This window comes from Heteronotia binoei, chromosome 6 (genome assembly GCF_032191835.1).
Source record: "Heteronotia binoei isolate CCM8104 ecotype False Entrance Well chromosome 6, APGP_CSIRO_Hbin_v1, whole genome shotgun sequence".
NCBI lineage: Eukaryota > Metazoa > Chordata > Lepidosauria > Squamata > Gekkonidae > Heteronotia > Heteronotia binoei.
In genome coordinates, this window is record NC_083228.1 from 104,458,723 (window position 1) to 104,480,724 (window position 22,002).

Below are 22,002 nucleotides of genomic sequence, written 5' to 3' on the forward strand. Positions count from 1 at the left end.
CCTCTAGAGACGGCCAAAAGACCGTGGTCGATAGTGTCCATAGACTTTATTGTGGAACTGCCGCCCTCTCATGGCAAGACTGTGATAATGGCAGTGGTGGACATCTTTTCCAAACAAGCCCACTTCATTCCCTGCACCCAACTTCCCGCCACCAAGAAACTAGCCCAGCTGTTCTTCAATCACGTGGTCAAACTCCACTCATTCCCAGACAAGGTCATTAGTGACCACGGCTCGCAGTTCGTTGCCAGTTTCTGGTGGGAGTTTTGTAAATTAGCAGGGATAGAACAAGGACTGAGTTCCGCATACCACCCGCAGACGGATGGACAGACAGAATGCGTGAACGGGGTTTTAGAGCAATATTTACGTTGTTTCATCAAGCACCGACAGTCTGATTGGGTGGATCTACTCCCCTTCACAGAGTATGGGTACAATAACAGCATGCATAGCTCCACCAAAACCTCTCCCTTTCAGACAGTATACGGGTATGAGGGGAAGCCGATTCCATGGCTTCCAGGAGGGGCCCCCTCTCCCGAACCAGCTTCCTTTGAACAGTGGTGGCAAAAACTGAGTGAAAGCTGGACAACGATCCATGAAAACTTAGAGATGGCTAAGGAAACTTACAAAAAGCAACATGACAAATCTCATGTCCCAGCTTGGGATTTTAAAGTGGGGGACTCAGTGTTTGTGTCTACAAAGAATTTGCCACTCATCCAGCCCTCCAAAAAACTAGCCTACAAGTTTCTGGGGCCTTTTAAAATCAAGAGAGTCATTAACCAAGTAACAGCAGAGTTGGAGCTGCCAAAGATGTTTAGTAAAGTACACCCTGTATTTCATTGCAGCTTACTCCGTCGAGACCCCGGAGCTTCGGTTTGGCATCCTCGAACACCAGCCCCCCAACCCATCCTGATTGGGAACCAGAACCACCACGAAGTGCAAGAAATTCAGGACTCTAAAGTCAAAAGGAGAATTTTGTATTACCTAATTAAATGGAAACACTTCCCCCCCCCCCGCAGCGAAAATGAGTGGGTGGCTGAGAAAGATATCTCAGCCCCCAACCTGATACGAAAGTTTCATCAGAAATGTTCCCACAGGGCGGTGGAGGCAGCTTAGGGGGGGGTAGTATGTTAAGTCTATCTATAACTCTGGCTCAAGCACAGAGCATGCTGGGTAGAACCAAAGTATAACCAAATGCTGCTAGCTCATCCTCGCCTGTTTCCCCCCTCCCTTTAGCGATCCGGTCCTGCGTTGAAATGGGAATGTGTGAAAGTCTTATCTGTGCCTTCTCAGCCCAGGCTTGGGAGGGGGAGGAAGGAGCCTGGGAGTATCAAGGCAAAACGGGCCTCCAATCAACATGAGAATGTATTTGTAACATCTATGTGTGAATGTCCTCTGCACAATTCCCCCCTCCCGTAGGAATCCTTTTGAAGTGTACCTTATATGCAATGTATCTACTGTATGTTCTTTCGTCTTTTCAAGACCTGGCTATGCCACAAGTATCAGTATCAATAAAATAGAGTCTTTGTATCCACACTGACTCATCATTGAATCTGCAGACTTGACAAGTACATTACACACACACACAAAAGGAACAACTTATTCTCAGTTCTCCCTCCAATGTGTATAAAAAAGTCTTAGCCAATCTGGGCTTTGGGTTCTCACACAACACCCCACAGGAACCTACTCAGTCAATACAGAAATACTCGTATATCAAAGATATCCCATGTTTTCACTCCTTGCTGTAAAAACCATGGATATCAGGACAAATTAAGAGTTCCCCATACTGGTGTCACAAACATTTCTCTCAAACCTTAACTTTGAAGATAAAGTCCCTCACAAGTCATGTTTCATATGGTATCCCCACCATCCAAAAAACCCCATTTATTTGTTTGGCCTAATTCTGTCTTGGTTTTTACTGTTGTTACATGAGAGTATTTAAGGAGTGATTCTGGAAATAATTATTACTAATTTCCCCAAATACTTAGGGCCTGGATGGTCAGGGATCTCCTCTGGGACAACATGAACCAGGTTGTAGCAGAAACATTCAGACCTCTTGTTGCCAGTGAATAGTCCCTCCCAATGTAGGGTTACTACACTCCCTGGTGGAGGTGGGGGTCCCCTGTTGCCAGGCCCTGCCCCACAGCTGCAAATCAGCTGGCAGGTGGGGGGACCAGTAAAAAGAGGCCAAATTGCAAGGGTTGCACAGGAAGTGATGTCATCATGTCACCTGGAAGTCACTGGCATGATGATATCACTTCCTGTGTGACACCGGCAATGTGGCCTTGACCTTCTTCTTTCTACTGGTAAGTCTCCCCTGCTAGTTGTCAGGAGGGACCTTGCAACCCTATCCCAAAGGTACATTTGCTTGGGAAGTAAGAAATGTAGTTAGCTCATACCAAGCTGAGGTCAAATTTCCATGCAATGTAGGTTTAGCTTTAATGAATCTCTGCATTCACTTTGTAACCCCTCCTCTGACTGTGAATCTGAATGAAACACTACTGAGAACTCTGTGAACTGAATGTGCCCTGGAAAAGGATAATGATTTATTCACTTAAGCTTTGCAGGTAATATTGCACTCTTATTTCATCTTATTCTTCCTCCCCCCTTCCCTGTCCAGCATTAAAGCTCTAATGTTTCTTTCCAGCACTAATGAATTGCAGTAGTTTACTGTTTATAGCACATGGATTCTGCATATGACTTTCATGCCTGAATGGGTTGCTGCATCATCATATATTGAACAGGCACAGCAGCGAGAACAACTAACAGCCAAACAGAGGCCACTGTTGTATGTTTGATGGTCCAAGCTTCAGGTTTTGCCTAGCATTCTTCCAGAGGGTCTCTAACATGCATAGTTAAAAAGATTTTAAAACCCTTAATCTCTGAGTTAATTGGCCCAGGCCCTTGGGAGTTATTGAAAGGACAGTTCCAAAAGAGATGGGAAAGTTAAAGACCTTTTTGCTTCCGCACTATACACGTTTAATGTTCAGTCAGAGGGAGCCATAAGGAGAAAGAGGAGCAGCTCAAAATAAATATGTACTCCTGGGGACACCCCAAATTCCCTATTGCTGGCAGCTACCCAAAAGATTCCTTTAGAGAAAGGAAGAGGTTCTGTCCTGATTTATTTTTAAAACAAATCACTTTGCACTTAGCTAACCTGGTACACAGAGGTGAGGCCCAGTAATGAGGGGAAGGTTGCAGCTGAGGAAAGCTGAGGGTGGGAATCAGGTAAAAGTGAGCTAGTATGGGCCATTACAGAATACAGGCAATGAAGAGGCTGAAGAAGTACTTGCCATCAAGCCCCGCAAGAGAGGCAATATGTGGAAGACATTTAACTACCTTTTACCCTGAATGTCATTTGGTATTTTGGGACCAGTTAATGGAAATGATGGTCTACCTAAGCCTGGTTTATTACAAAAAGTAATACTGGAAAGGAATGACTTTGTGTCAAGTCAGGGACATCCTCAGACATTTGTTAGACATTTGCCTGATCTGTGAATAGGTTGTGTATTGTTCTTTAAATAATAATTGGTGAGAAACATCTCCTAGGGACACTTTTGTTTCTGGGAATCTGAGTAAGGCAGCATGCTTTCATGGTAATCTTGGGGTCCATTTTAACATATAAGTCACTTATATTCCAGAAATATCCCTAAAGTGGGATCCCATTTTCATGCCAAAGTGATCTCCATTTCAAAACTACAATGGATTAGGTATGCTGTCTCTACACCCCTCCCCATCAGAAATGCAGAGCTGTGGTGAGGGAACCTGCAAATGTGTCTGGACTGCTGAGGGTCTGATATCCAACCCTCATAAAATTATCTAATACAAAACTATGCCACAAAATTTAAATGACCATCAAATCCCAAGCAGTAACATAAAGAACAAAGGTTGAGGGATGCTTATATTTTGTGCCAGCATTTATCTTGTTTCTATGACAAGGCAAACAAAAATCTACACTCAGAATTAACTAACAATCTGATCCTCAGAAGTACTTGCTCAGAAATAAAGCTTACTTAGTTAAACTGGGCTATTCACAAACATGGGCACTGAAATCAGTAAATGCTGTCCATGCATGCTTATTGTATGTGAAGCCCTGTGGTTTGCTTGGCATTCAATCTGTGGGCTGGACCAAAATTTGGATAAAAGCTTTGGCAAGGATCACAATGAAGCAGAAAATCTTCCAGGAGCACAAAAGAACTACACACTCACAGAATTCTTGTTTGAACAGCTGCAGGCAAAAAACCCACAAAAAACTACCCCCCAAAGCACGTGCGCACACGCGCGCACACACACACACCATTTTGAACACAGCAACAGAGAACTGGTTTCCGAATCCAAGTCCACATGCAAAATGGATGTGGCCTTTGATATTATAAAATGCACATTGCTCGAACTCAGTATGCAAAAATTTCACAATGTTATAACCTTGGGCTCAAAAGATAAACAACCCCCAAATCCTCAAGCCAGAGTATGTATCTGCCTCACATGCGTGAAACTGCCTGGCAGCTACAAAACAGCCAGCACACTTTAAAAAGTCAAATCCTGGAGGTCTTGCAGTGCATACTAAGAAGGGCAATCATTATGGTGCTCTGAAGCCATTCCACATGAGCTGCATCTTAAGTGAATAATGGAAGCAGGGAACCCACTGAAATAACATTTATACTTGCTTTTCCCAAAAAAGGAGAAAGACACAGATGTCTAAAGAATAAACCTCCTGGGAGGTTACACTGGGAAATTGCTTCTGATATAGTCATATTACCTGGCAGCCAACTTTTAAAGCTGTATTAGAAGTTCCTTTGTTGGTTTTTACAGAACTAAAACTGTGTCGGTGCTTGATCTCTTTCATAGCAAGATGTGTTTTGTTTGCTACCAGCTCACGGAGGGCCAGTTCCCCTGACCATGATTAGCTCCTTTTTAATTTGATAAAGCTCAATGGGATCTTGTTTCATTTCACTATGTAGTCATACAACCATTGATTTATTTCAATGAAACTGAAATGTGAGTTTTTGAGGGTAATCACAGAACCTGTTCATAGTGTATTGAAGTCAGTTTGAATCATATAAAAATAATGAAGTAGATTGTTTTGATTTTAAAATGAGTTAAAATGTGACGTAAGGGCTTCACTGCACTTTACCAAGTCCTCCTGTTTGCTGCTGAACAAAGCACTTTGTAACAGATGTGGGATGGGAATTCTCTGCACACTAGCCCTTTTCTCCTTGCAATCATTGCATGTGGGAAGAAGCCATTTCAGGCTCCTTCTGTGGGCTGCTTCACATCCAGAACCTGTCCAGTGAGAAATCATATTGCTTATGTGACTACACACAGTTTTTGAAATGGGGGCAATAGTGGCTTCACTAGGAAGCTGGAGAACAATAAAGGACTGAAGCCACTTCTGCCCATGTGCCATGGTCTTGGGCTGAAAAGGGTGAGCAGCAGTGCCCTGAAGATTTCCTGGTTCCTACAGTTATGCCATCCTTAATCACTCAGTGCATCATATGCCTAGATTATTTTCATGGTGTCACTTTTCTCCCCTAATCCCTCTTTAAAAAACCTCTCTTTCCCTAAAACTTTTAACATAACTTCTTGATTGAAAGGAGCTGAAAGTACCAGTTTGGGCGGTGAAGGCATCCAAACAATCACTGATTTTAGGAATCTGAGAAAATATCCATGGTTTTGCTGCTCCCATAGTGTATTACCTGTATGTTTACAAACAAAACAATATTACAAGCCTACCACAAGCTTTCAGCGCTGTTCTATCTGAAGAATATTAAACTTTGCAATGCTACCCCTTGATCTCAGACTGCTTGAGGAAATTCTTAATCTTGGGGTCATATGCAGAATATTGTTTTCTTGGAAAGATACTGTAAACTCAAGAGTGAGTCACGATAGAGCAAATAGCAGCATTCCTGAAATCAGAGTTCTGCAATAGCAATTTGTAGAGAGAAATTAAAGCAATCACAAAGGAGAGTTGGGGGATGGGCACATTAGGAAACAAGAGTGGCATCTGATTGTAAGCTACAAGAGGTGAAAGATGACTCAGAAGCCCAGCTGCAGTGCCTAATTGAGTTTGGTCAAGGGAGGCGTGGTATGGATAAACTGCTGATGAGCTTAGACTGCAGGCTGTTGCAACAAGTCACTGAGGATGAAGGGGCTTTGAATACTAGGGAGCCTCCCAGCAGTGGAAAGGGTGAAAAACTGGAGGGAAAATCCCAGGAACTCAGAAAGCTGGAAATGAATGTGGGCCACAAGCATATCAGCTAAAGGTGAAGGAACCCCCTTATAGACTTTCTGATCCCCTACGTGCCCCAGAAAACTGTAGTAGATGAGATACGGCTCCTACAACCAGGGACCAAACCTATCAAACAGGACATTTCCTTTAGTTAAAATCTGGTTAGGAGAGAGGTGATACTAATTGCTACCAGTGTTCCCTCTAAGTTGGGTTAGTGTGACCTAGCTCACAGTTTTTAGCCTCTTGCTCACACATTTTTGTCTTATCTCGGGAAAAATGGCCACAGAGCAAACTAATTTATGCAATAACTCACAACTTTAAAGCCAGTAGTTCACAAAGTAGAATTTTTGCACCAAGACTCCACAGCTTAGAGGGAGTATTAATTGTTACTCCTGACAGAATTATTAAAATATTGCCTTTGGTCTTAAATTGGGGAAAGTAGCAACAAAGGCTACTTTGTTGTAGAGTCCCATGGTGCAGAGTGGTAAAACTGCAGTACTGCAGTTGGAGCCCTCTGCTCAGGACCTGAATTCGATCCCAGCAGAAGCTGGTTCAGGTAGCTTGCTCCAGGTTGACTCAGTCTTCCATCCTTACAAGGTAAGTAAAATGAGTACCCAGCTTGCTGGGGGGAAAGCGTAGATGACTGGGGAAGGCAATGGCAAACCACCCCGTAAAAAGTCTGCCGTGAAAACGTTGTGAAAGCGACGTCACCCCAGAGTCAAAAATGACTGGTGCTTGCACAGGGGACTACCTTTACCTTTACCTAGCAACAAAGGCAGAGCTTGGCGGGAGGTGGGGTATAAATGGGATCTGCTATCAATGTTTACAGAGGTTTTTCCCTGATTGCCCGTTTATTGGAGTCAATAACCAGGCAAGTTAAAAAGAAATAATTTTATTACAGAAAAATAATAGAATTTAAATATACACACAGATTTGGTAGCATACACACAAGATATGAAATAAAAAGAGTAGCAGGTAAAATTGGGGGGGGGGAGTAAAGTTAACAGTGATACATTACTGATATTGGAGAGTTGGTTCAGCCTGAGATTGGGTAGGAGGAATATGTAACAACCAGTGCAGCACGCACAAAGAACCTGATATGAATTAATGGTGCTGAATTCTGAACGCTAAAAGCAATACGCACCAGGAATACGTCAAGCTAGGTGTATTTGTATCCAAAAATGTATCTTAAGGTGTCTTTGGCAAAGGAACTGTTTGCATTTCCCAGGTGTTAGACAAAAAGGAGAATGTTTCTTGATGGTTGTAGGGATGCAACTATATTTTGGTAGTTGAATCTAAGTGAAAGTTAATGATTCTCTCGATAGCCTGGCATAAAGAGAGGAAATGTAAATGTAGACAAATATTGGAAGAGTTGTAGTCAGGAAAGAGATGATAGCCTGGAGGCTATCATATTCTAGATGGGCTAGAGGCATGATCCTTTGTCCATGCTTTTGTTAGGAAATTGCAGCTTCTTGGTCCATTAGAAGCTGGGATCTTTGGGCTATAGCAATTGCCCATCCTTTGTTCCACAGAGAAGAGAGACTTTGGGGTGTGTGTGTGTGCAACATGGAGGAATGTGAAAACCAGCCCTATCTTTGGCACCTGTATCTCTCTCAGGTCCAGCAGTGTCTCCCAGCAGACTCACTTTTAGTGCCAAGCCTGTCTGGGAGCCCTGCTGTGGAGATCCATAGGTCTTTCAGGGTGTAGGGGTTTCTCTGCTCTCATGGAAAGACCACCCCTCGTTGGAGGGCTGTTGTTACAGTTACACAGTGAACAGTGATACTGCCTAGGGCCACAATTTTCATGTGAGTGGATTATCTGCCCTCAGCTTCTGTTTCCTGCTGCAGCTCCTGGGCCAGCAGGAAAAAATACCAGTTACAACAGCATGACATTACTTCTGAAGAAAACCCAGAAGTGATGTCAGTCCTGTCTAGGAATCACTAGAAACTCAAGGATATTACCATACAATTTCTGGTGACTCCTATAGAGGTATGGCATCACTTCTGGCTTCTTCCTGGAAGTGGTATTGCACTACTGCTGATGGAACCCCACATGTCCCCTCCTCAGTGGCTGGCAACCCTCATACAGTCTCAATTTACTAGTATGATTAATCAGTGATTAATAATTAACAAATCAATTTAAGTTAATGATCCATGTGGGTATGCATGATTGTCTTGCAGCTTGACTTTCAGGAAAGGCAAGATATGTGGCATAAAGAGTCCTGGTATCCTTGAGGTCACAGAGCGCAGACTAAGATCAAGAAAGAGAAACTTCATAGGGGTGATGAATACACAGTTCAGCCAAGAAGTTGTGGTTGCAGCCTTGATGCAATCTTGAGCAATAGTTCATGACCTGACCAGTGCGTGCTTTCTTGGCAGGATGTGTTGACCAGAAAACTTTAGTCTTGGTGAACTTCAAATTATGCAAGACAGCTTGCAGAAGTCTGAGTCTGTGTAAAGATGGGTAGGCCTAGTGGTCAACTAACATAACAAAAAGAGGGTCAAGACTGGTTGCTAACATGTGACCCTCAAGGAGGGTTTAAAGATCTGGAAGGGTACTATATGAAATGGTACTATATAATTGTACAAAATCCCCTGACGCAGCAGAGGAGACCAAAAGGGTAACAATAATGGCTGCCTCTATTGGATTGGTTTGAATTGGTAGCATCTTTGCACAAGAGCAAAAATCTGATGAAGGTCTTCATCATGCATTCATGGCTGTTCATCATGAACCAAACAGACTGGGTGATTGGCTCACATCTGATCAACACAACTGAATACATAAATTCATAGAGGAATTCATAGAGGAATCCCTGGATTAGTCTCAATTTGCAATCAGTGGTAGTACAGCCTTTCATATTTTGCTGGTTATATACACTATCGGTCAAGCACCAAACTGCAAGCATTGTTTCTAGATTCCCTTTGGTTTAAATGACTTGCATTTCATCATTTTGTTCTTGGAAAACAAATCTTGGTTTCTGGAACTAAGTGCCAGAATGTTTTCAAATTGTGCAGTTCACAAATTATGCAATCAGATCTCCCTTCAAGAAATGCAAGGCAGGAAAATTCAGGCAAACCTCCCAAACTCAAAAAGCAGTCAGGAAAAAGTGAAGCTGAATGAAGTCCAGTTTTCAGGCTACTTGATGCTGGCGTGGAACATTTCACACAGCCCTCAGCTCCAGATGAGTGACATTTCCACTCATGCCAAGCAGACTGCCAGAGTGGGATATTGTAAATAAATGAATGTGAACCACGTTTTAACTGGAGTCCATGAAAGTGTTCTTGGATTTGCAGCATAGGAGAAATCAAGCAAAACCAAAGAATAAATCCCAGGCTAAACAGATCTAAATCATTTTTATATGCCAGATTCATTCCTGCTGTGACTGAGGACATGTTTAAGGCAAAAGATCAGGGAACAGAGGGTTGATTTAAGCGATTCCCATAAGTAGGCCTCTATCCATCGGAACATGTTAATTTAATTGGCAATAAATTCTTCTTTTCATACTAGTGGTTGGAACATAAGTTGATTTTGTTCAATGAGGTATATTCAAGGATAGAAAATAGTGCTATGGGATTGGCCATTAAGGTCATTGGATAATGTCCAGATGAGCTGACATTTGGTGGCCACTGGCAGGGCATGAGACCATTCCCCCTTCTCCCCTCCATTAGTGGGTGGGGCACTTCCAGGGCCATTATTGCTTCCCAATCTGCCCTCACCATTTTTAGGTTGATTAAATAACAATATTTATTTATTTATTTATTTATTTATTGGACACTATAAATCTAGTCAAATCTAGTAATTAGACACTTGGACCTCTGCCTGGGTTTTCTCTGAGTTCAACCCGCTTTCATTTACCTTGCAGGAAAACCCTGGACAAACCGCATCCATATATCCTGGGACAATTGTGAGATGCAACTTGGGTGAAATCAGTGCAATGTAGAAACAAAAAAACAAACAAACCCCAAGATAAAAACAAGGGTGAACTCGAGTGCAGTATAACATGTCAGTTTAGATACAGGTTTGAACCAGGATTAAAGTCTAGCGTAGAAAGGACCCAAATCTAGCCATACAAGCATTGATGGAAATTTGTTCATCAGCTCAGGATGCCTTTGATGACCTAGGAGCCCTTGATGGACTACTAAACAAAGAGAGAGATGACTGAACATAAAAGTTAATTGGTTGTGTCATTTCAAAGCATTTTTTGCAAGTTCAGAACTCTGGATGTTTGTAAATTACAGTAAGTAGAAGTGCTGCTATAAATCCCCCACACCACACAGAAAGACTTCAGTGTCCTGTTTAAGAACTCTATGGTTCATGATCTCAAGTAAGTTTTTATGATCCTCTTCAAAGACTTTTTTTTTTTAAAGGACAATGGCCACATGAGATAGTGCTGAGTTTATGTCTCTTCCATTGTGTTTTACATCATATTGCTTCAGCTCCTTCATATTAGAACAGCTATCAAAAGTGTTTGGAAAGGGCTCTCAGATATTGCAGCTTAATTCTGAACCTGAAAACTCTGGTAGCCATTCCAAAATCTGTCACATTTTCAGTGGATCCATGTAGACATCTCTGATGGACTGCACTTTTAAAAGGCTTAAAAGTGCTGTACAAACAACTACAGGACTGTGAAGGGTTAATTCTTCACAAAGCCAGAGAACCTTGAGTGACAGGCTGCATTGTGCAGGGGGTTGGACTAGATGACCCTGGATCCTTCCAAGTCTATTATTCTATGATTCTATAGTCTTAATTCAGCATTAACTGAGAGCAATTTGAACACATACAGAACTGGGGGAAAGTTTGGCAAGCAGGTTTTGGTAGCGGATTAAGACTTCCATTCAGGCCAAAGCAGAGAGAACCCCTACCCAATCAAACAGGGAGAGTTATCTCTGATGAGTACAGAGATCCCTGGTTTGCTATAATTAGAAACTACCTTTAGACACCTAAAAGTCTGTTAACAACACAAGAAGAGTACTGGTGTGGTAATGAGAAGGGATTTGGGTACTGGGAAGAGGGTACTGGACTTCTGGGCACCAAAAGAGACAATGAAACAAATAAAGTGAATTTGCATGTTTGGGGAAACACTGGAACAAAATCGTCTCGATATAAAGATATACCTAAGTAACTGCAAATAAACTAAGAACTTCTCATAGCTTGATATATGAACAAAAGGAGGAAGTAGAAGAGAAGGAGGAGTTGGATTTATACCCTGCCCTTTACTAAGAGTCTCAGAGTGGCTTACAATCTCCTTCCCTTCCTCTCCCCACAACAGACACCTTGTGAGGTAGGTGGGGCTGAGAGAGCTCTGAGAGAACTGTGACTGACCCAAAGTCACCCAGCTGGATGCATGTGAAGGAATGGGGAATAAAATCCAGTTTCTCCAGATTAGAATCTGCTGCTCTGAATCACTACACTAAATTGGTTCTATATATACTGTTTTTGCCTCAGTAATTTCAGTCTCTAATTTCGCTCGATCTTTCCCCTCAATGTTAAATAAAATTAGAACCTTTTGTTAGTTTTGAATTTTAAAAGCTTCTCAAGTGCCATTTTCAAAAGTTTAAGCTAAAGGGCAATCCTATCTCTTCCCTCAAGTTCCTAAGTAAATATCCAATATATATTTGGGATAGCCAAAGCTTCTCCAAAGGAGAAGAAAATGCATTACCAGGGATGCTCAAGTCAGTGAAGGGACAGAAAAATGGAGGGAAATCTTGCTTTTTATGGAGGGAAGTGGATTGGGTCTGTCATAACATCACACATAATAAATGAAAAGAAAAGGAAAGGAAATCAGGAACTTTCCCACCCTATTTTTCAAAACAATTGATATGTCAGGATATTGAATCTTTCTGAAACAAAACATCTTCATTCTCATGTGCGGAACACACATGGGCAAAGGAGCTGTTTATGCAGTAATTAGAACTACAGCACACATGATGCAGTGTCAATAAGAGCAAAACACGCTTATGTGAGAACATTCTAATTCAAACAGAACAACCTATCATATTGCATGAACTGATGTGCAATCAAAAGAATCAAGATTAGAAATACGGCATAAATACTTCATGCAAATCTAGTACTAAAGAGGATAATCATGAAATAGAAATTAGAATTCCTGTAGCAGGAATTGCACATATCTACATACTACTTTGACACCCACAACATACATATTGGATCTTGTAAAAAACCACATAAAATCATCTTTTGTAAAAGCAATGCTGTGTTTATTCCACTCACCCTATCACTATACAAGAAATTGCAGTTCCCAAGAAGGCGTATGTTAGTACTGATCCCAAGTTGCGGAAGAAATGTCTCTGTGGAAGTAATGTAAAATGTTATTAACAAACAAACATATGCTTGGCCATCAAAACAAAAAGTCTAGCACCAGAAATCTATTATAAAGCCTCTTTTAATATTTCTATGAATGGTGAATTGCTATTAATGAATGCTTAACCTGAATTCTTTAGCTTGGGAAGTCTCAAAAAAGAAATATCAGAATCCTTCACATAGCTATAACAGCTGGCTAGTGAAATAACTACTGGTTCATATAGTGGATTAAGTAGATTGGAAAAGAGAGACCAATAACATTCAAATTCCATATTTTCTCAAAATAAATGTTACAAGAGCATCTTAACTGCTCATAAAATAAAAAATAATTAGGAGAAGAGGGGGAAAATATGCTCAGAAAAACAAATCACAAGGTCTATTCTGCATGGAAAGTTAAATTGCCTCAGATTTTATTTTTAGAAGTTATGTTGCAAATTAGATTTTATATACCCATTTTAGTGTGTTTTGTGTAATGTAGCTCGTAAGCTAATAGAGTTTTTTGTGGATGTAGATAAACATCCTAACACAGTAAGTTGGGCTACACAGTCTATAAACAGCAGCACTTTGACAAGTAAATAGATCTCCCAACTGGTGGGGATATATAATTTAAATATTTTGTACCACTTTTCTGCTACATAGGGGACCAAAAGTGGCTTACAAAGTAAAGTACTGATCAACAATATAAATATAAACAACCCCCCCCCCAACAAACTATCAGTTGTAGTTGATAGATGGAATAGGGTTTCCAGGTCCCTTGGACCTGCTGGCAAGGGATGAAGGGTGAATTTACTGGGAGTGGTCAGGAGTGCTGAAAATAAATGTGATGTGCCTATGTAACCCAGAAGTGATGCAAGCACATCAGGGAGTGATGCTCATTTTGGGGCAAAACTCTATGGTAGAATTAGCTTTTAACCATAGAGTTTTGCCCCAAAACCAGAGCTTGCCCCCCCCATGTCACCGATGTACCTACATCACTTCCAGGTCACGTAGGCATGTTACACTTATTTCCAGCGTTGTGTCTGTTTTTTTAAGAGTGTAATGGAGGGGGGGGGGTGGAGAGGAGCACCCAAAATTGAGGCACCCCTCCCCCACACACTGGGGAGTCTGGCATCCCTAGGATAAAACTAGGAGCTGGTTTGCAGACACAGCCAGATCATTTCATTTTTTTCAGGTTTAAAAGCCTATAGGCCATATACCATAATTTAATAATTAAGAATAACAAAGCAAAAATTAGCCTCATTAACAGTACAAGTTTTGTGGTTACTCAGAATTAATCTTAGCTTATGGGTATCCACAGTAGTTGAATATTTTAATAACCATTTCAAAAGAAATTTCTCCCTGGTCCTAGCATATTTTGGGCAATAAAGAAAAACATGCATTAATGAGTCAATCGCTGTTAAAGAGCAGTCACAAAAGCACTTTTCTGGAAATGTCCTGAGAAAAGTGACCCTTCATCTGAGCTGTGGGTAATGCATTCTAGTGTGCAATTATGTATGACTGTCTCAGTTTAGGAACCATCAACATGTGAAGATAGTGTAGGGATTCAAATTCAGCTGGATTCTTGTGTAAAGCGGAGAACATTTCCTTCTGGCATCTTTAAGCAAAGGTCCCGATCCTGTTTAAGTAATTTACTGATGAGTAGCTCTCATTTGTTCTTTGTTAAGGGGCTCAAAGGCTTCACTGGGCACAACTGAGTGATCTACAGCTCTGTTCCACAAAGAAGGACAGCATTCATGGCTTGCTGATTGAGTCAAAGCCGAGAGGTCTTCTTTATTAAGCAATCTAAATTTAAAGTTAATGATTGCTTTCTACATCAAAGTAGAAATATTTGGACGACCCAGCTGAAGTCATATGACTACACATACTGTACATGGGGGAAATGCATGAATTTTACAAAAAAAGTTGTCTGCAGCCTATTGAATAGTTTAATTGGGACTGAGAACCAAATTGGTGAGACATAGAGCATATGTGGTATCACAAGCATCCTGTACACTCCTAGAGGAAAATTAAAAATTCCTTAATGCTAACAGTGTTAATTCAGTTTTCTGCTTAACATACTGAATATGCTAAATACAACTGGAATATGTTATACAACATGTTAAATACAACTGAAATATAATTCCCAAGAATTTGACCACCTCCATAAAATACACAATTTCCCAGCTTTTGGGTTATCTTTTTTTTAAAAAAAAAATTTCATGAATGTCATTATTTTGCATTTATCATAGTTGATCTCTAAGAGTTCATTTTTAAAATGGTGTATTGTGTCCCAGTGTTTTATATCACTAATATAGATTTCTGTGATATTTCTGTGAAATTCATGGTGCTCCATAAACAATGTCCCAAAGTTTTTGCTTGAACTTAAGAAATATGTAACATCTTCAAGTGAAGGGTAGTCAGATCTGTATAAATTATAGTACTATTGTTCAAAAACTGTAAGACTCTCTGATGTGGATTAATGCAAGATTCTTTTAGAATCACTGAAACTATTAATGTGGTTATTTGCCAAGCATTTTTTCACCTTCCACGATAGGATGCAAAGTGATTGGGAGCTTTTATATCAATATCATTGTCTAGTAAATAATACATTTCTTTGAACATTAGTTGCTTCAGGCATTTCTAATTTTTTCCATTCATTTAAATTTTTTTGTAGATTTTTTGGCTATAAGATTTTTTGTGTTCTATCTCTAATTCATGTATTGCTCATATTTTAATAGTTCTCTTTTTTTTCTTAAGAGCTGATAAGAAAGAAATGATTTCCCCGCAAATAAATGCCTTAAAAGCATCTCACATCATGGGCAGAGAAACAGTTTTATTTAAATTATGACCAATGAGCAAATGAATGAAAGAATGTTTTTATTTGTGGTCAAATACAGTAAATCATAAGAGTACATTCTTATTAAAACTGAGTCAATTACTTCTGGCACAAAATGTATGTTTAGACATAAAACCTTTAAAACATTTGCAAGCTATAACAATCCCAAAATCTAAGGCAAGTCTAAAATATCATATATATATATATATATAAACAATGTCAAGTTGTACTAGCAAAAAAAAACTATACATGCTCATGATCATGCTTCATATTGTGAAATTTTACCAAGTGGAAGCAGAATTTGGCAACTTGCCTGAAGATAAGGCAAATTAATTATAAGTCTGTCCAGGAATGCCTTATCTGCAACCACTGTTTGTCTGTCTAGAATAGGCTTCCCAAGTTCCCATTGGGGCTAGGAGTTTCCCTGATTTTGGAGGCCCCAAACCACCACCCCATAATGGGCCAGTGGGGGGGGGGGAGCCCCACTACTGAAGAGCTCCAGTGCGCTGTGACATGCCTGGTGTGATGGCATGATCCAGAAGTGACATTATTGTACCAGGCACATTGTGCATGCGACACTCTAGCAACCAGGTTTTACCTGATTGCTAGAGCATCCCCTGCCTGCAGCCAAGTCAGATTTGACAATTCTAGTCTAGAAATAAACTTCCAAATGCTGTGCATAGTCAGAAATATCCCATAACCCTGGTACAAAGTTGTTCAAATACAGGTTGAAAAGACAGGGTTCAAGGATACAGCCCTGTCCTACTCCCCTCTGGACAGAAATTCAATTAGATAGACATCCCAAGTTATTTGGTTTGTCTATAATTTTTTCCTTATCCATCCATTGGATAAGGAATGGATAAGGCATTTTTTTGCAGGAAGGTTGCATATAGCTTACTGATGACTGCCAGAAGACTGATTGGTCTATAGACACAGCCAGGATCAGTTATAACATGATCAGGAATAGAGCCTAGTGATTCTTTGTGGATCAGGGAGTGCTACCTGGAAGATTTTGGTTTATCAATGATAGGACCTATGTATCAGAGTGGGGATGAAAAAGACTAGGTCAAAATACCTGGCACTGGATTCAGCCAGCTTTTCAGCAGAGAGAAATGGAAAGAGGGGTCACCTTTGGCTATGGAAAAAGTTGAAAAAGCTTTGGTGCTGGTATCTGAATAGACGATGAAGATGAAGAAGATATTGGATTTATATCCCGCCCTCCACTCTGAAGAGTCTCAGAGCGGCTTACAATCTCCTTTACCTTCCTCCCCCACAACAGACACCCTGTGAGGTGGGTGAGGCTGGAGAGGGCTCTCACAGCAGCTGCCCTTTCAAGGACAATCTCTGCCAGAGCTATGGCGGACCCAAGGCCATGCTAGCAGGTGCAAGTGGAGGAGTGGGGAATCAAACCCGGTTCTCCCAGATAAGAGTCCGCACACTTAACCACTACACCAAACTGGCTGTACACCAAACTAGACAAATAATCATGTGGGATATGGGTTACAGTAAAGAGAGAAACTGAATGGAAGTATGGGAAAAGCTGGCTGGATCCAACCCCTAGTTTATTTTATTAAATGAAATGCCTAAATCTGAGGAAAAAATATTAAGTTGTCAGGTTAAACAGTAAATTGTTGGTAAAACTTAGTTAAATAGGAACTATATACTGTATTGAATTAATAACGAAAATGGGAATCTAAAGGATGGTTTGGAATAAGGACTAATTTCCTTGTTCTTGACTTTGATTTGTTTAGGTAGTTTCAATCAAAGGCACCTTCTAATTGATGGTTTTACGTATCTATCTGGTTGACCCTATAAACCAGCAGTTTCATGAGATCTCCTACTATAGATGAAAGAAGAAATGACCTACTTTCTTTAAACTGTATCCAGCATGAAATATAATGGGAGGTAATAAAACATTGAAGAAGATTGAAGGATCAAAGATCATCTGCCAGAAAAGACAAAGACACAGAATCAGTCATTAGGAATTATGTCTAGTTCAGTTTTCTACAGTGGTAAGGTAAGAAAGACATCAGCTAATCTGCTTTCTGCCAAAACCTGTTCATCAGCTGGCGTAGACAAATATCCAGCAAAGTTACTTTGCATTTTGTTGAGTGGTAACTTCTGGTGACCTATTCTTATGTAGCAGCTGCAATATGTGGAATCAGTTGCATACAGCCACAAACCCACTTAAATTGGTTTTCAGAGGTGTTCACAACAGCCTGGTTTTGTGTGCAGTTGCCTATTCTTGAAATATATTCTGGAGTTCTGTTTCTTTTTCTGCCCACTCATCTTTGGAGCTTCACACCCATGTCAGACTGCCTGTGTCCTCATTCCTCTTCCTCCTTTTGCACTGCAGCTGTCGCTCACAGATATGAACACCAATAACCTTCTTTGGCTGACTTTCCCTCAAGTTCATACATGCACTATTCATGAAGAGACTTTACCACTGCAAACACAGTGCAATACAATCTTTGATCCTACCCCAGTAAGTTAACTCTCCTCTGTATACTTGCAGGTTAATTAATTTAAATATATATAAGTCATCTTTGTACTTGGAAGTGATTCCTTACAACTATATTCCAGTTATTGCCCAGAATACCTGAGAAAGTGAGAAACCTTCAAATGTGTGATATACTGCCTAAAAGTATAAACATGCAATCTGACTTTGAATCCCCCGTATTATATGGATGTACTGACCAAAGCACAATTCTATAAAACTTGAAAGCTTATTCACCTCCACTAAGAAGCAATAGTTTTTCTAGAACATAAATTCTTTGACATTATTTTTCAACTATTGTATTTAATGAAAGCGTTTGGAGAATTGTTTTAGTAATGGGTGTTTCTACCAATTGCCAGCGACATCCTGCATTCTTTTATTATTCTTTCTATTCCCATCAGGGCTGGTAATGTAGGAATTGGTGTCATGGCAATGCAGCAAATATCCACGCAACACTCGTGTTTCCTCTAAGGAGCTGAAGCTTATTCTAGGCAGGAAAGATGAAGCCATGACTCTTTGATTTCCTATTATGCTATAAAGTCCAGATAGTGAAACAACAATCACATACCCAGCCTTTTCAGATCACCAGAAGTTGTCTTCCTAAGCATGCTATAGTCAGCTTTCCCCCTGCTCATTGTTACCAATGAGATCTATACCTAAATAAAGAAGAGGTAGTTTTTACACCCCACTTTTCTCTATGCAAAGGAGTCTAAAGGAGGCTTACAATTGCCTTCCCTTCCTCTCCACCCAAGAGACACCTTGTGAAGTAGGTGGGCTGAGACAGCTCTGAGAGAACTGTGACTGACCCGAGGTCACCCAGCTGCCTTCATGGGTCGGAGTGGGGAAGCAAACTTGGTTCTCCAGATTAGAGTTTGCTGATCTTAACCAGTACACCATAGCTGGCCTTAGCACTTCAGATCTCATATAACTGAATGCTAATAGATTAAAAGATATCTGAGTAACTTTGAAGGCCAATGCATAATATAAAAGATGAGCTAGATGAACCTTCCACCCTATATATCAACTCCTTTAAAGATTAACTCCATGTTTCAGGTTTTTCAGGGTGTGCGACACCCCAGGCAGACTTGCCACCCACCACCACCTCCATGGCGCCTCTCCTGGGCCACCCTTTCCCCTCTTCTTTTGCGCTCTGGGTGGAGGACATTCAGGGAGCAATACAGAGACTGTGTATTGGCCAGGAGCTCTCCCCAATCCTCCCAATCCTTCCCAATTCCAATAATCAGAGAGTGATGGGGAGGACTCCTGGCAGGCATGCAGGCTCTGTACCATTTCCTGAGTGTCCGATACATACTGTGTGCTGGCCAGGAGCAAATTTTGGGCATTTGTCTATGGTACCAGGCCAGGAGGGCTCAATTTGGTGCCCTCCCCAGCCTGTCACCCTGCATAGAGCTAAGGAGGGCTGACCCGGCATAGAGCTAAGGAGGAAGGCAGAGATGCTACGCTGAGGTGTCAACAGTGACGCCTGCCCACGAGAATTCTCATGAAAGCAATGCAGAAAAATCAGAATTGTGACTGTGAATCAACAATGATTGTGCATATATTTTTGCATGATTAAGGTTATCTTGGATGTATCTCACTCATCCAGCCTCTGTCTTGCATATACAAAGGAATGGATCCAAAGTTGCATTTCCATAACTGCAAAGGCTTCTGCCTGCAGAGCATGACTTTCTTAGCTAGTCATTTCTGTTGTGGGCCAAAATGGCCCTTGAAATCTCAAATCTGGGGGAGAGGAGACCACGGGAGTCTGATATTGGTCTCCATTTCAGGCTGCTGTGGGAGGGGGGAGCCAAGAAAATCATGCTGCATAGATGGAAGCTGTTGCACCTGTAAAAATGTAGTGCTGATCCATCCCATACCATAACCCTCTATGTACTGCTCAGGTATATAGTCTGGAAAAATCCCCTTGAGCATTAGAGAACGCCCTGCAGAAAATCTGAGATACTGTATTAAGGAAAGCCACCAAAAGAATTGGACTCGTTATTACTACCCCATACCTACAACCGATCCTGCTTTGATCCAGTACCACTACCTATAAGGCATCACGATGCCTGGCTGGGAGACAAGCAGCGAGATCACTCCCTGCGAAGTGCTGGGTTTGCGGTGGGGGCGGAGGGAGCGATCTCGCCGCTTGTCTCCCAGCCAGGCACAGAGGCACGGAAAAAGCATGCCGCCCCCCCCCCCTCCGCAAACCCAGCGCTTCGGGAAGCGCTGCGTTTGCGAAGGGGAGGGGTGATTCCTCTGTTCCTGGCTTCAGCTTTTGCTTATAGCAAGGGCTGGGATCCCAGCCCTTGCTATGAGCAGCAACTGAAGCCAGGCAGACAGGAATAGAGGAAGCACACACCCCCCCTCCGCAAACTCAGCGCTTCGGGAAGCGCTGCGTTTGCGGAGGGGGGGGGGCGTGATTCCTCTGTTCCTGGCTTCAGTTTCTGCTTATAGCAAGGGCTGGGATCCCAGCCCTTGCTATAAGCAGCAACTGAAGCCAGGAAGACAGGAATAGAGGAAGCACCCGCCCCCTCCACAAACCCAGCGCTTCGCAAGTGCCGGCTGTGGAGGGGGCGGCGTGCTTTCTCGCTGCCTGTTTGCATGGCTTCAGCGCTGATGCTTAAAGCAAGCGCCGGGATCGGAGGGCAGAGGGAGTGATCCTGGCGCTTGCTGTAAGCGTCAGAGCTGGAGCCAGGCAGACAGGCGCGGGAAGCGCTGGGACGGAGGCAGCGGATCACCCCCCCCTTGCCCCCCCCAGGAAGGTACGTATGGTACCTTCGCTCCATAAGACGCACACACTCCCCCCCCACTTTTTTGGGGGGGAAAAGTGCGTCTTATGGTGTGAAAAATACGGTAAGCTGTGTTGTGGCCAGAGTGAAGCCATGCAGAATGTGGTCACAGAAACTCTGTGTATTTGGCTTCTTCCTTAAAGGAAGAACTGCATGCTTTGTGGAAAGGTGGGTATTAGCATTTCATAAGATGAAGCCCAAATGATGCATGGCTTTTTTGTTGTTGTTGTTATTAATGCAGCAAATATTTTGGGCTGCAATCTTATGGTCACTTTTTAGGGAGCAAGCCCCACGGAGTAGCACAGGATTTATTGCAGAGTAGATTTGTTTAGGATTGCTCCCGTTTGTCACTTAACTTAGCATAATTAATCCCCACAGAGTTTACTCTTATCCTTAGCTTCAGTAGTCCATTGTATAAAATGCATTATTTTTGATGTCACTGGATTTCCTGAGACTTTCAGTAGGTTCTGCTAGATCAATTGTTAAAAGTGAGAGCATATACTACACAATGGTCTGTAACTCCTTTGTTCTGATGAAGTGCCTTTCCGTTATGGTGTAATGATAATGGATGAATTATTTAGGTCCAGAACAATACAGGCTGACTGCAAAATGACTTCCTTCAGTTTCCGTCCAACAGATAGCCCAACTTCAATAAACAGGAAGTGAGAGCTCAGCAAATTTTTCTGCCATTCTGCTTACTTTGAATTATTTAACTAATGTGAGCTGGTTGGGCAATAACAAGAAGTGGTAAATTTGGCTACATTGACAACTTTATGAGGGGGAAGGTGAAGAAAGAACTTCTATCACTTTGTCTTCTCAAGCCACATAACCTCAGAATTAAATTTGTAGATGGGTTTTATGCATCTTTTCTTTCTATCTTTTCAAAGGTGAGTGAGGTTAGGGGGCTTAGTTGTACAGCTGTTACTCAAATCAATGCAGTCTATATTCTATAAGTGTGCCCATAAATACAACGGCAGAGGCTAATCCTAGAAAAGACAAATGCTGGAAATCTGGGATGGCACAAATCAACTACAAAAAACTGGATGTGTTTGGAGTAGCTTCCTCACCTAAAAAGCAAGACAGGCAACAGTGCTTGGGAAATGATGCACAAAGGGCTTCATTTTGCAGACCTGTTCTACTACAGGGTTGCCAACCTCCAGGTGAGGCCTGGAGATCTCTGGATATTAGTTCACCTGGAGAAAGTGGCAGGATGGACTCTATGACATTATAGCCCACTGATTCCTCTCTAGGAATTTCCCAAACCATTGTTGGTAATCCTAGCGCCACAAATGTCAGCACCTTTCTCCACATATGAACTGTAGTGAACACACTGCAAACATTACACAATTCCTGAATC

The 22,002-nt window shown here is 41.7% G+C and overlaps 1 protein-coding gene across 1 annotated transcript in view; it reads right to left on the bottom strand.

Annotated features, from left to right (window-relative positions):
• Positions 1–22,002, bottom strand: part of SLC9A9 (solute carrier family 9 member A9) — a 464,704-nt gene that overhangs the window by 428,920 nt on the left and 13,782 nt on the right. The window contains exons 3-4 of the mRNA XM_060242307.1: positions 17,224–17,301; positions 12,452–12,528 (exon numbers count right to left, since the gene is read on the bottom strand). Of these exons, the coding sequence (XP_060098290.1) occupies positions 12,452–12,528; positions 17,224–17,301 (155 nt within the window). The remainder of the gene's footprint in view (positions 1–12,451; positions 12,529–17,223; positions 17,302–22,002) is intronic.